Below are 15,279 nucleotides of genomic sequence, written 5' to 3' on the forward strand. Positions count from 1 at the left end.
CTTTCATAGGAAGATGGCTTAAGCACAGACATTTGGTTATTACCTATAAAGGAAATTTAAAAAAAAAATCCTGAAAACCCAAGAGGAATGGAAAGATGGAAAGATTTTGCATGCATGTGGGATGTATTACACATATTTTAAAATTTCTCCCAAGGTAGGTAAGTAATGAAAAACATGATACTGGTTTCTTACATGGTAACTTACAATCAAGTTCAAAAAATTTTTTTTTAAGTATTAAAAAATTAATTTGCTCTTCTTGGGACACATAGGATACGAGCAATATATTTTTTCATAAAATTTTAATACTTTATTTTCAAGGTTAAGTGCACACAAATAGGAAGGAGGTTCTGTCACAGGTTAAGCCCTGCCTTAATTTACCTGTGAAAGCAAGGCCTTGTCATTCCGGCTTCATCCACCCATGGGTTGAAGCATGAACAGTCACTCAGGGTGGGACCTTAAGCATTACCCAATCAGAGGCACTGGGCTGAAGATTACCCAATCAGGCACATTAACGGAGTGGAGGGGCGGGGCGTTCAGCCCTGAACCCGTTGTTGCTGACCCCGCCATCTTGGCGTCTGTGGCCGTTTTTCTTTTCAGCTTTGGCACCTGGATTGCACCTGGTCTCTGTCGCCTTGTGACTCGCTGGTGTCTGGACACCGAGCGCGAGGGAGCCGCTCACCCGGAGTCCCGAAATGGTGCGTGTACCCGAGTCAGCGTCCCCAGCCCCCCCCCCCCCCGTGGGGAGTTGCCTTGCGCCCGGGCCCCCTGCGCTGTGGCCGGGCTAGGGGAGGCCGCTGCAGCCCGGGATCCTGTCGCGTTCGCACACTGGGGACCCGCAGTGACGTTCCCTGACCAGGGCCGCTGCGGACGTTGCCCAGGTGGGAACGCTGGGCCTGCGGGACCTGTGGCTGCCCGGATCTTCCCTGCCGCCCCCAGATCTGGCAGGACTTTGGTCAGCTTGAGAGGATGCTGGCTACTCGGTCTCAAGGCCCTTATGTCCACCGGCCTCCCCATGGTTTTCCTGCAGCCACCCCGCCCCCTCTCTTCTTGTACTCCGCGTTTGTTCCTGGCTGCTCATGTTGCAATCTTGTGCTGTATCTCTGAACCTCTGACTCCACACACTGTGAGCAGAACCTCCCACCCCATTCCTCTGCTGTTAATGGCTCATCTTTCCCCTAGTGTCTCCGGATTTCTCAACATGTCTTCTCCATGAGGCCTTTCCTTCAGGCCCTGGAGTTCCTGAGGGACCGGGAGTAGGTACTTCTCCTTCATTCTACCCCTTCTGACATCTCTCAGAGGCTCAGGCTCTCTATATGTTACTAGGGATGGAACCTAAGAATTCGTTCATTCAAAGTAGTGCACTGTAGTGCTCTGGCGTGAACCAAACTAGTTACTGGTCCTTTTTTTTTTTCCCTTTTTCTTAACGTTTTTGGTATCATATATTAATGGTATACAGGAGTGACTCTCATTACACCTTATATCTGTGTATAATGTATTTCCTTCACGCCAACCCCAGTTACTCTCCTGGCCCCTTTCCCATTCCCTCTAATTCCCTTCCACGGTCTCAGTACTTCCCTTATTCTTAGATGTCTTTGTGTCTTTTTTGTTTTGTTTTTTAAATGACCCTTGACTTGAACAGGCATATTGGAGAGGAGTTTGCTCCAGGAGCATGGGCCTCAAACTGTTGTCTACACTACTGAATAAAGACAACCATTAACTGTTTACATATCCTGAAGAAGGAATGAAGCATTGCATTCTTACAGTTTTACTTTATTTTTTTTATTGAATCCTAGTTTTAACTGCAACACAAGTTGGCTTTGAGCCTCCCATCCTCCTCCCTTAACTGGAATACAGGCCAGCCTTTTGTGCTATTGTGGAAGTAAAGAGAGGACCCCAAGGTTGGGACTGATATTTGGCAGGATCCCAGATACCAGTTGTCCTTTCTTTTTTAATCCACCTTTGCTCTTGATGATGGGGAGAAACTCAGAATGCCTCTCCTCTGGTGGGGTCCTGGCATACAGGCATAGATAGCTTGTCGCACAGTATGGTTCTGGGGGGGATTAAGGTGCATGGAGAAAAAGAAGCCTTACAGACAGAGATGCTGATATGAGATAGCCACATAGCATGACCTACAGCACATCAGTGGGTCACGGGAAGGTCCCAAGATCAGACTCAGAGCAGCCATGTTGATTCCCTTGGCTCCTCCATTTTCACACTTATGGTAGGGAGGGGAAGGAGCCAGGTCATGGCTCATGTGTTGTGGAACATGAGAGGTGAGACAGAGAGGCAGGCTCTGAGTGTCCCTCCTTGGGGTTTGGCCATATAGTACTGGGCTTTCCAGATCTCCCTTGGTATTGGTCTGGTTCATGGGAAGTGAAGGAGGAGGATTAGGAGACTCAGCACAGGGAATGGGGGTCTGTACCCTAAACCTGAGCACTGCACATGTGGGTCTCAGTTGTCTGTATGTGCGCCCCCGTGTGCCTGCAAATCTGTCCCTCCATCCTTTGTCTCCTTCTCTTCCCTGTTTGTGACTCTTTTGTTGTTTGTATTTTATCTTTCTGTAGCCTACTCTGGACTCAATATTCATAGGACAGGAGAAGGCAGTGAGTATACTAGATTCAGTGGGGCCTCAAATGGCTGGGAGAGTTGGTGCTGATGTTCTTTGGTCAGTGAGGATGGATGAGGATGGTCCTGAGAGAAGGGGCCCTATAGGAGGAGGAGGTCTGAGAGAGGAAGTGAGAGCCTGAGGGAGGAGAAGCCCTGAGAGGGAGGTCTCTGAAGGGAATTCCTCAGACTCCTTCAGGCAGCAATGCCCCATTGCTGTTGACAGCAGGAGCATCTGTTGAGGACCTGCTTCCGAGAGGTCAAAGGGCAGTGTCTGGAGACCTGGCATGACCCAAATATAAGGAAAAAAAGGGAAGCCAGGAGCCAACATTTTCTGCATCTGTGTCTTTCTTGACCGTTCTGCTGTTCATGAAAATCCCAACTCCACAGCAGCCTCTCCTGCAGTATCAGGAATGAAGGATGTAGAATTTGGATGGCCAACTCTCTTGCCTCACCTCCTCCCTGTGGGTAAACTGTTTTCCCTGAGCCTTCCAGTTGTGTGAAGCAAGTTTGAAAATTCAGAACCATGGCTAGTACTTCCCACCCCCACCCCCCACCCCGTCTCTGGCAATAAATTCCTAAAATGTCACTTCCCTGTAAGTGTTAAGAAATATCAACATCTTGTTTTGCTTGTATGAATGAATTTATGTACAGCACATACATGCCTTAGTTTGAAAAGGCCAAAAGGGGGCTTCATACTCCATGGAACTGGAGTTGTAGACAGTTCTGAGCTACTATGTAGGGGCTGGCAACTGAACCATCTCTCCAGCCCCATCAACATCATTTTCTACAGTTTGCTAAGCTATTTGTTCATTGTAATATGTGATTTATTAAAAACAGACATCAGTGCAGTGGATATTTGAAGAATTTAATTCTGTTCATGAATGTCACATGAGAGGAAAGCTGAGAAAATTCCCTTGAGCCCATGTAAATGATCTCGTTTCTCTCCTGCATACGGTAGGGACAGAAACCTTATCTGATGACATTGTGATGAGCTCACCTCTAGCAAACTTCATAGTGTGGTGTCCCTTCATCCCAACATCTGTACTTCCGGGTCTCAAGTGTCCTCAAAAGCTGTGTTTTTGATCTCTTGGAATTCTACTTGGGTTCTCTTCCAGGGGGCAGTCTCATGTATGTTGTGGATCTTCTTCCCAGAATGGGTGGATGCTCTTTATGTTAGAGGAATGTTCTGCCATACCTTCATCTAAGAGACACTTAACTATTAGCCCTTTGGCAGTGAGCATGAATGTGAAATCATTTCACATTTAGGTACTGTTGCATGCATGCCAACCTTGGTGATTATTGGATCATGCAGAAGATCTGCGTTTACATTTTTTGCAGATCTTAAATACTGCATTGTAAAAGGACTGTACTAATTTTACACTTCAACTGAGTTCCCTTTTTGCAGTGTCCATTGTAATCTGACCCTTGTAATCTGTCATTGCTTTGACATAGTGATTCCCACATCTTGCCTGGGGGCTGCAAGAAGTATGCTGTCTGCTACATCAAATCCCTGAGGCAAATTTGTTGTCATTCAGGCTGTCCAGTAGCTTCTTAAAGAATGGATGACTTCTGGGACTAGACCAGAATCTGTCTTGTCACCCTTTTCTTCATTATTTCTGGGTTTTAGATAGTTGTTTTTCTGGACCCTGAAGAGGTTTGCATGTGATACATTGCTTTGTTACGAACTTGGGAGTTTAGTATATATTCCCACAAACAGACCCAATTTAAAGCTGAGGCATTCAGTGAATGGGTGGATGTGGAGATGTTGTGTGTGAGCAGTGGAGGGGCTCAGTAGTCTAAACTCCCATTGGGGCTATCACAATATACTGATTTTTTCCCCCTGTTATCCTGATAAAAGCTCAGTTGTCACTAATAACAGTTAGCTGACTATAGTGTAGAGTCCTTCCATTGAGAAAAGTGGCCTTGGAGTTTTAACCCGCTTTCTCTCTTGATCCCAGGTGATGAGACCAGTGGGAATATTTGTATTAGCATATGAAAGTATGATTTTTCTCAGTTTTGTAGGGAGATGTGGGTCCATGTATTTACATGTATGATCATTATCTGCCCACCCTCTAGATGACCTTAGGAGCATGGAATCATTTTCCTTTTGTATAATGTAATGGAAGTTGAGTTCTTGCTCATGTGTGTGTCTCATCATTTTAACTCATTGATGTGATGTGATTGCTGCCTCAGTTTCCCAATATGTAGAACAACTCATTTATGCTTTACAGAAAGAAATGATACATATATTTTCCACTTATGGTTCCACTTATGGATGAGAAACATTGTATGAACCCAGATATATAAGTTCATATAAAATAGGAATACAAGCCGGGTGTTGGTGGTGCATGCCTTTAATCCCAGCACTCGGGAGGCAGAGACAGGTGGATCTTTGTGAGTTTGAGGCCAGCCTGGTCTACAGCACTAGTTCCAGGACAGACTCCAAAGCAATACAGAGATACCCTGTCTCAAAAAACAAACAAACAAAAAATAGGAATGCAAACAAACATGTGTTTAATAAATTTACACATTTATTTTAAAATAATTTATGATTTTATTGTTTGCAAAAGACAAAAGGAACTTTGCATACATGTAAAATTCATGTGCTTGTTTTTTGTAACACAACGGAAGTCAAATGTGTGCTAATTTCATGCTTAAAGAGTGAGGGTTGAAGTTGGGAAAATACTTAAAATCTTTAATTTCCATGATTATGTCGCTGTTTCATTAAGAGCAGAAAAATGTATGTAGCCATGTAGTATAAGATTATTTCAAGCCTTGTTCCTTGAAATTGCATGATATGATGGCATGAACAGTGCGTAGTGCACATGGTATGTGTTCACAGCAAAGGCTACAGAGCTGTCATTTGTTGCCACATGGCTGAGTGCTATCCACAGAATGCTGTCCAAAACATTGGATTCATTATGTCTCTCTGAGTTAAACTTTGGTCATGGCATATTTAGAAGCCCTCTCTGTTGGAAAAATAATTTTGTGACCCTATGTTCACCTATGTGACCCCCAAATGGGGTCATCCTCTTGCTTTTAAGAATAAGATCTATTCTACTATAGGAAGGGGGACTTGAGCTCATGCCCCTGTATCTTCTACACTGAAGCGCAGTGCTACACTGCCAGCCCCACCATCCACCTTTACATTGTGCTGTGCATGCCTTATAGATTTAATCTTGTTTTTATAATTGAGCTTATAGAATCCACTCTCTTCCTCTTAATGGAAACCTTACAAACGCATACTCAGATACAATTTTGTTTCTATTATAGTTCCATGGAGAGCTCTTTAATTATAATTTCTTCAATTACTACTTTAACACAGAGATAAGATATTTGTGTTGCTCTTAATCTGTCCCCCTATATAGAATACAAGTCAAGGCTCAGCTTCTATGTGACACTGGCAAGACACAAACACGAAGAGAAATGGATTCTGTTTCCAGTTCTGGGGCCTTGAGTTGACAAGAGGTGTGTCATTACAGGGGCTGGTGTCATTTGAGGACGTGGCTGTGGACTTCTCGTGGCAGGAATGGCAGGAGCTGGATGCTGCTCAGAGGACCCTCTACAGGGATGTGATGCTGGAGAACTACAGCAGCCTGGTGTCCTTGGGTGAGTTTGACTCCTAGGCAGCTAGCTTTTTAATACTAAGTTAATAGATGTTTAACTGGTACGTGCTAATGCCATAGTGTGTGTATGTATGTATGTATGTATGTATGTATGTATGTATGTATATGTATATGTATATATTCTCCCTGATAGCTATTTTGAAAGATTTAATTGTCAAACATATTTATTATCACACTATAGAACATAAGTTGTGTCCTTTGCCTATGTACTAAAAGCAAATGCTAACTATCCCCTGTCTCCCCCCCTCCCCACCCCGCTTTGTCTCTGTTCTACTCTCATAACCCCCATTTTCTCTACTTCTTTGAGGGTACCTTGAGCTTGCAGGTATGATGAGGACGTGTGGGATTTTGCTTCTTTTGGCAGACATGGTTTGTTGATCTTGTGTCTCTCCTGTATAGACATGATAAATCATCTGTTTATCTCAATTATGGAAGAAGTCAATAGCCCAAGAATACATCCATCTATTCCAGTCTGGTGAATCAAAAAGTGTAATTTTGGTAGTCAAAGAGACAAAGTGACTCTCAGACATTGGTAACCCTGAAAACTCCACTTCTATGGCATGTGCAGAAGGGGTCTGGATTGGAATCTCTCTTGAGTTCATGAGGGAATGTTGGCAGCATCATTACTGCTGTTAGAGACCTAGGTATTTACTGTATCTCTTTATTTCATTGCTGTATTTGTATACCAATCCATCTTTAAGATAGTGGGAGTCATTGTGGACTTGGAACTAGTGGGGTAGAGCTTCACTGTGTGCTCTCCATTTCTGTTACTGGACAAGTGTTTCTGTTTATGGGATGATGCCCAAGAAAGGATGTTGGGATGTCAGCACCCCCTTCCTTTGCTTTCTTGCTCCAGTGAGATGAGGAACATAGTTTAGTCACTGTGGCCTCTTCTGTGTAGATGATTTGGAGTTTGGTTGTGATCCCATTGGCTGATCTTACCATGCATCTGGTAGACATCAAAATACCCTCGTCTGCCTCACTGCCCCGAGGTGTTTATTGTATATTCTGGGGACATCATTATGTCATGTCTTACACCTTTGATTTACTTTGGGGCTTTGTTTTTTGTTTGTTTGTTTGTTTCTCATTATGCATTTGTAATGCAGTTTCTCAGGCTGACTTTAAACTCCCTTTGATCTTGACCTTATGATTCTCTCCAGAGTGCTGGGATTTCAGGTGCATGCTAGCACAGTCAAAACTTGATCTGTTTTAGTTGATGTCTTTCTAAAGTTTAGAGAGAGGGGTCTATTGTCTTTCATTAGTCTGAACAGTCCATGTTTCTCTGCAAGACTTACAGATGAGAACTTCCCTCTTGGCTGAAGGGCCTTGAAACCTTTGTTGAAAATCAGTTCACTGAACGTATTAATCAGCTTTTCCTCACTCTGACACAATACCTGAATGAACTTATACGAAGAAGATTTATGTTGGCTCATAGTTTCCGCTGGTTTTCCCATGATTTTACTCAGCTATGTCCTATAGTGAGGAAGAGTGTCCTAGAGAGAGTGAGATGCGCCACTTCACCTCCACTGGAAAGCAAGAAAAGGTTCTGACATGCCAGCATCCCTTTTGGGTGTCTGCTCGTGGCCGCATTTCCTTCTGCTAAACTGTACCTGCTAACTTTATCCAAGTGTGGTAAAGACTTAAGCATTTGTTGCCCTGACCAGCGGGGCATTAACGAAGGCCTGAACCCCAAAAGACCTGGAATGAAGGGACAGGAGACACGAGAAACTGGCAGCAAGATGAACTTTCTGATCAAGCTGCAAAATTTTATTTTTCTCAAGCATATTATATAATGGTTAGGGCGGGAAGCTAGGTAAGGTGGGGAATCAGAGGGGGGAAGTTGTTGCCTGGTAACTGGACTGCCTGATGCTTTTCATTGTAGGTCACTGAAGGTGAGAAGGATATGCAGATAAGCAAGTTGTTAGCAGGGGAAGAGGTCTTTGGAGTTGCTAAGTCACTGCATAAGGAGGGGTTACCTAACTGTATTCCTGTAAGCTCCAAATTCTATTTTTCAGGAAGTTGGGGGTGGAGGGGAGAAGGTAGATTGAGAGTGAAGGTAGCAATCTTCTAACTCAATGGGTATTCTAAGAAAAAGCTGGCAATCTCTCAGGCTTCTGCCATGATCGCTCTTGGCAATTTGTAATGCTGTATTCTTTATAATGTGTTTCAGTTTCCCCCACTATAACCCTGAATAGATATGATTTTGCTTGGGGCTGTCCTAGTTCCCTACTGTCTTTTTGTAGTGAGTTTTGAAGTTAGGTATCAAGAGCTACATGTTTGTGCTCTTTGAACAAGATGCTTTGCTAATTCCGGGTCTCTGGTACTTTCACATGATGTTTAAGACATTGTTAAGGAAGTTTATTTCTGTTTCTGTGGAGATGTACATTGATTTTACTATGAGAATATGGTTGAATCTGTAAATCACTTTAAGAAGTGCGGGTATTTCTTCTTTTAATATTACTTCCATTTATTAACATGGAATGTGATGACCTATTTTTTTGTGTCTTTCACAATATTTAAATAGTTTATTTTTTTTACTCTGATAATCTAACATATGTACGCAATGTGTTTTCAGTTTTACTATCTGTTATCTTCTTATGGCCTCCCCATTTCACCAAGCACATGCTGTTACCTACAGTCCCTCTCTACCTTACCTCTTCTTAATGTGATGGCTTTGTTTTTTTATGACCATTGAGTTTGATTAGGATTCTTTGCATGAACATGGGGTGGTATATATTAATTTCTGTAGCATGGGCAGTTTTTCTTTGTTGGTTTTCTGAGCCATGGTTTCTCTCTGTATCTTGGGATGCCTGGAACTTACTTCGTAGACCAAAGTGTTTTAAACTTGCAGTGGTCCTCCTGACTCAGCTATTGTATCCTGGGATTTTTCCATCTGGTAAAGGGCTGGGGGGGGGGGCAGGTGGCGTCTTTTAACTTTTCAGTATTTGGGACTTTTCAGATTGTTATTAGGCTCGTCAGTTAATAAGTTATACAGTTGAGCTGGGGACATAGCTCAGTGATTGTTGTCCTACAGCAGTTTGAATAGGACTCTAAAATTAAACTTCTCAACAATTTTTTTTTTTTTATTTTGTACCATGGTACATGGTATTTTAGTTTTTTGACTTTGTGTTCTCTAAGAAGATATTTTTGTCTAGTTTCTAAATTTTTCCTTTTGTGTCCTTTTAAATTTTTTTTCTCTGTGTAGCTTCATTTACCATTCATAGCATGGCTTAAATGGAGGTTTTTATGTTCCACCAGTGACATGGACTTTCTGCTTGGGAACAATTTGTCATTTTCCATTTACAGGGCACTGCATGACTAAACCTGAGTTGATCTTCAGGTTGGAGCATGGATTTGGGCCATGGAGCATAGGGAGAGACCTCACTCTGGAATCTCCCAGGTCAGTGAATGTGTACTATGGAAGGGAATTCAGCAAGGATGATTGCTCCTAGGATACTGGTCATGTTGAGCTGTCTTTACTGACATTCCAGTGCAAGTCTAAGCAACAACTAGTTTTGCCTGTCAAACATTTACCTTATGCAGTTTCTACATGGGGATCTCTATGTAAGTCCATCTCCTTTTTGTTGTTGAAGCCTGTTTTCCTAAATTTACAAAAAAAAAAAAAAAAAAAAAAAAAATTATGAAATCTTTGGATAGGTTTTCTCAGACATTTTTGTTTGTTACTTCGAGAGATGGAGTCTCATAGCCCAGACTCCCCTCAAACTCATTGTGCAGGCTAGGCTGGGCTCGAACTCTTCATCCTTTTCTTTCCACCTCCCACTACCCATATGTATCACCACACCCAGCCTTATCTGTAGATTTATCAGTGAGATGCTTTGCCTGAATACTTAATCTGAATTCTCAATTGTCCTTCGAACTTTGTTTTACTTTGATGATTTGTTTGAGTGCTTGGTCTTGATCTGAAAGTTTGATAACAATAATTAACATCCCAATGCATCTTTTGAAGGGCTCACATTCAGGGAGAGAAAAGTGAAACAGTGATGTCACAGTGAGATAGAGACACTAAGAATATTTACTCTGAGGAAGGGAAAACACACACACACACACACACACACACACACACACACACACACACACACACGGAGGTTGATTTCAGGAAAGGCATAAAATAAGATACTACATTTAGTTTAGTTTAGTGTTGTGATTACTCTTTAAAATTTTTGAACTAGCAGCACTTGAGAAGCATAGGCAGGCATATCTCTTCAACATTGTTCTTGAAGGTCTAGCTAGAGCAATAAGATAACAAAAGGAGATCAAGTGGATGCAAATTGGACAGAAAGAAGTCAAACTTTCACTATTTGCGGGTGATATGATAGTTTACATAACTGACCAGAATATCTTTTTTAGGTTAGGAAAAAACACAGCAGAATTTTAAGGATAGGGTGGCAGATAAGACTTTTTTTCCAGTGTAATTCATGGATGCCCAGTGTCAGAGTCACAAAGGAGAGGATGTTTCCCAAGGAAAGCAAGAGAGAAAGAGCACTTGGACTCAAGAAAGGGGTGACAGGACAGTATACAGTACAACAGAGAGCAATTTTCTTTCTTTGTGTGAAAAGGGCAGCACAGGCTACATTTTTAATGTCAAATCCCAAGTGGTAATGAGCTGAAGGCTACAACTAGGTACTGACCATAATGTGCAAAGGGCCCTGTTACCACAGACTGGCATTCTTTGTCATGGGAGAAACCTGTGATGCTACACAGATAGTGTCTTGTAGTCAGAAGCCCCAAATAAACACACAGAGGCTTCTGTTAATTGGAAACTGTTGGGCTAATGGCTCAAGCTTATTACTGGCTAGCTCTCTCTTAGTTATTAACCCATTTCTATTAAACTATGTATTGCCATGAGGCTGTGGCTTACCCGTAATTCACCGGTGTCTTATAGATTTTGACATAAAAAATTGGAAAACAAGTGAATTGCTTTTATCCACACATAGAATGTTATACTAGGGGCCCATCCACTCTCAGGGCATGACAGTCCCATCAGTCAAAAACTCAGGAGGCTAGTGACATGCTGACAGTTTCTATGAAATAGATGGGCACAAGAGGTAGCCATGGAAACTCACGTGTATGATGCAGGCTCCTTAAGAAAGAGGCATTGAGTGTTAGGAATGGAGTCTTACCTTTCTAGTGAAGAGTATGCCCATTCCTCATAGACACTGGCAGAGAGTAAAAATAGTGGACCCAGAATCAGCCAGTTGGTTGGCCTCTAGACCATTTTTCCATCTGCATGTGTTTACTATACCTGGGGACTAAAAGATTGGAGCCCAGGGACAATTCTCTAGACTTTCACAACTATCTTCTTGTCAGACTATGCTGTTTATTGGGCTCCAAAGGACCTGGGCAGCCCAGAATCTCCTTGCCCACTCATCTATGGCTAACTCTGCAGAGACACCTCATGTATGGAGGTTTGCTTGCTATCAGTGAGTGTAGAAATACTGACACTTCTGAAGGATTCATATGGTATCTGGCTGATACTCAAAAGCTTGAGCACAGCAATGACTCCTTTATGCAGATAGTTTTCATCATTGAATTTAAACTTGTCATCAACATAACCTTGTTGGGCGAAGTCCTTAGCTAATATATAGAGAATGCTAACAGGTAAGATGAGAACAGAGAACTCACTGTTACTCCTCAGCTGCTACCCAGAAATCCCAGCAGCCTGCTGGTGAATTCCAGTAATAGTGGACATTACTATTACTTCTCCAGTGTTTTTTGTTTTGTTATTGTTTTTCTATTTTTTCTACACAATGTTATTATTGTTTTGTGTGTGGTTAGGGTTACTATTTATTGCTGTGATGAATTGCCATGACCAAATGCAAGTTGGGGAAGAAAGGGTTTATTTGACTTGTACTTCAGCACTGTTGCTCATCACTGAAGGAAGTCAGGGCAGGAACACAAGAGGGCAGCTTCCTGGAGGCAGGAGCTGATGCGGGAAGCTATGGAGGGGTGCTGCTTACTGGCTTGCTCCTCATGGCTTGCTCAGACTACTTTCTTATAGAACCCAGGATCATCAGGGGTGGCACTATACCACAATGGTCTGGGCCCTCTCCCATCAATCACTAATTAAGAAAATGCCCTATAGCCACATCTTGTGGCTGTATTTTCTCAATTAAGGTTTCTTCCATTCAGCTGGGCATTGGTGGTGTGTACCTTTAATCCCAGCACTCAGGAGGCAGATCTGATCTCTGTGACTTTGAGACCAGCCTGGTCTACAGAGCTAGTTCCAGGACAGGTCCCGAAGCAATACAGAGAAACCCTGTGTCAAAAAAAAGAAGAAGAAGAAGAAAAAAAAGGTTCTCCTTTTAGGTGACTAGCTTGTGTCAGGTTGACATATAACTAGCTAGCAAATTTTAACTTATCCCTTTGAAGTATTTGATATTTGTATTTTTATTTCTCCTTGTTCCTTTTTATAGTTTTATTAGCACTGTATATTTGACTGTCAGATAATGCTCTCTAGTTTTGTATCCTTTTCTACATTCCTAAAGCTGAAGAATATACTGTACATTTTATTTTAACCAAATAAACTATCTATTTGATTTACGGATTGTGATGTTTTTACTACATCATTTCAGGTGTTCTTGAAGTGCATGCTCCTGATAAGAGTTGCCTGGAAAATCCAGAGAGTCCTGTGTGGCCGATAGGAAGCATCAGCAGGGATCTGTCAAACAGAGAGATGCTTGAAGTAGGTAAAACGCAAATGTGAACAAGATATTTACAATTTGAATCTGGACATAAGGTGTAGAATTTTTTTTCCTAGGAACCCTACTTGTGGTAGAATGTATCTATATTGATCCTTGTCTGATGCTGACTAAGGAAGAAGCTGACAGTATAACTGATAAGCTCCTCTGGCACCCTGAGCACCTTTGCCTCCCTAACAAATTTGAAAGTTCATTATTATGATGCTCAATATATCTGACCAGGGATATACAGCTACACAAAAATATTATTTTAAAATGTTTGATATTTAAGAAACCTCTTGTTTCATGCATTGGAAATTGTTTGTTTGCATAACACTTAATGTGTAAAACATATCTCATGAAAGAAAAATATTGCATGTAACAGGACTCAGAACAACCTGGTAAAGTATGGACTGAGAGATAACTGAGCAGTTAAGAATATGAGCTGCTCTCACATAGGATACAAGTTAAGTTCCCAGAACACATGTCTCGTAGCTCCTAACCACCTAGAACTCCAGCTCCAGGGGAATATGACACAGCTGGCTTCCATGGGCACCTACACCTGGAGGCACATACCCCCACACGTCTATTCATAATTAAAAATCCTTTTATTTTAATGATAAACTATACATCGGGGAAATGCTGTGAATGCACTGTTTGTAAAACTTTTAAGAATTTATTACCCTCACAGAGCATTAACTATGTGTTAGAAATAGCCCCACTGTTAGAAAACCTTGACATATTCTTTTGTCTCAAGGCAGAAATGAAGGTTCAGCTGGAACTCCACCGAGGTGTAAAACCCTATGACTGTAAACCGTGTATGAAGGCGATTAACCTGCCATCGCAGCACAGCAAGCAGCGTGACTATTACTCGCGTGTGAAACCCTACGAATGGAAGGAATGTCAGAAGGCTTTCTGTTGTAAGTCAGTGCTCACTGAACATCAGAGAACGCGTACAAGGTTGAAGATCTACCAGTGTACAGAATGCAGGAAAGCTTTCCCCTCCAAATCAGAACTCGCTGTACATCATAGAATTCACACTGGTGAGAAGCCCCACGAATGCGAAGAGTGTGGCAAAGCTTTCTATCGTAAGTCAACCCTTACTGTACATCAGAAGACTCACAGAGGGGAGAAACCTTATGAGTGCAAGGAATGTTGGAAAGCCTTCTATTATAAGTCAACCCTCACCGAACATCAGCGAATTCACACTGGTGAGAAGCCTTATGTGTGTAAAGACTGTGGCAAGGCTTTCTTCTACAAGTCAAACTTAACTCGCCATCATAGAACCCATACAGGCGAGAAGCCCTATGAATGTGAAGAGTGCAGAAAAGGGTTCTCCTCCAAGTCAGAGCTCACGTCTCATCACAGAACTCACACAGGTGAGAAGCCCTATCAGTGTGAAGAATGTGGCAAAGCTTTTTACTGCAAGTCAACCCTCCGTGTACATCAAAAAATTCATACAGGTGAAAAACCGTATGAATGTAAGGAATGTCAGAAAGCCTTCTATTATAAGTCAACCCTGACTGAACATCAAAGAACTCACACGGGTGAGAAGCCCTATGAGTGTAAAGAATGTAACAAGGCTTTCTTCTACAAGTCCCAGCTAACTCGCCATCATAGAATTCATACAGGCGAGAAGCCCTATGAATGTGAAGAGTGCCGGAAAGCATTCTCCTCCAAGTCAGAGCTGACTGCTCATCACAGAACTCACACCGGCGAGAAGCCCTATGAATGTAAAGAATGTGGCAAATGTTTCTGTCGCAAGTCACACTTAACTCTACATCAGAGAATCCATACAGGTGAGAAGCCCTATGAATGTAAAGATTGCAGGAAAGCCTTTTTCTGCAAGTCAGGACTTGCCCGACATCTGGGGACTCATGCACATGACACTAATACAAAGAATAGAGAAAAGCATTTTCCTGCAACTCACAGCTCAGCCACCATCAGAAATGTCACCCAAGTGAAAACTCCTGTGAGTATAAAGAATGAAGACAAACTCACTACTGTAGCTCAGTCCTCGCTCCATCCCATGGACTTCTTACAGTTGAGAAGTTCTATAGATGTACATAATGCAGGAAAACTTACCTTCCTAACTCATGCCTCATTTGGTTTGAATGAACTCAGATGAGACACGCTAATAATTTAGAGAAGGCAAGAAAGCTTGCAACCAGCAAGGATCACTCGACATCAGAGAATCATGTAGAATGATGACAACAAAGAGCATGAAAACAGCCACAAGAGAGACGTTTCTCAACATCAGAAAACCCATACTGGTGTGAGACATTGTATCTGGAAGGAAAATAGGAAAGCTCTACAGTAATTATCTCACTGGAAGTATCTCATACATG

General features: G+C 42.2%; 1 protein-coding gene across 1 annotated transcript; it reads left to right on the forward strand.

Annotated features, from left to right (window-relative positions):
* The first annotated feature begins 545 nt into the window (after positions 1 to 545).
* Positions 546 to 15,074, forward strand: LOC127215279 (zinc finger protein OZF-like). Its single transcript, XM_051175654.1, is given in 6 exon segments — positions 546 to 695; positions 6,090 to 6,216; positions 9,540 to 9,604; positions 9,606 to 9,633; positions 12,827 to 12,936; positions 13,689 to 15,074. Coding segments are annotated over 6 exon segments (1,704 nt in total). The 5' UTR covers positions 546 to 692; the 3' UTR covers positions 15,060 to 15,074.
* Positions 15,075 to 15,279: the final 205 nt, after the last annotated feature.

This window comes from Phodopus roborovskii, unplaced genomic scaffold (assembly GCF_943737965.1).
Source record: "Phodopus roborovskii unplaced genomic scaffold, PHOROB, whole genome shotgun sequence".
NCBI lineage: Eukaryota > Metazoa > Chordata > Mammalia > Rodentia > Cricetidae > Phodopus > Phodopus roborovskii.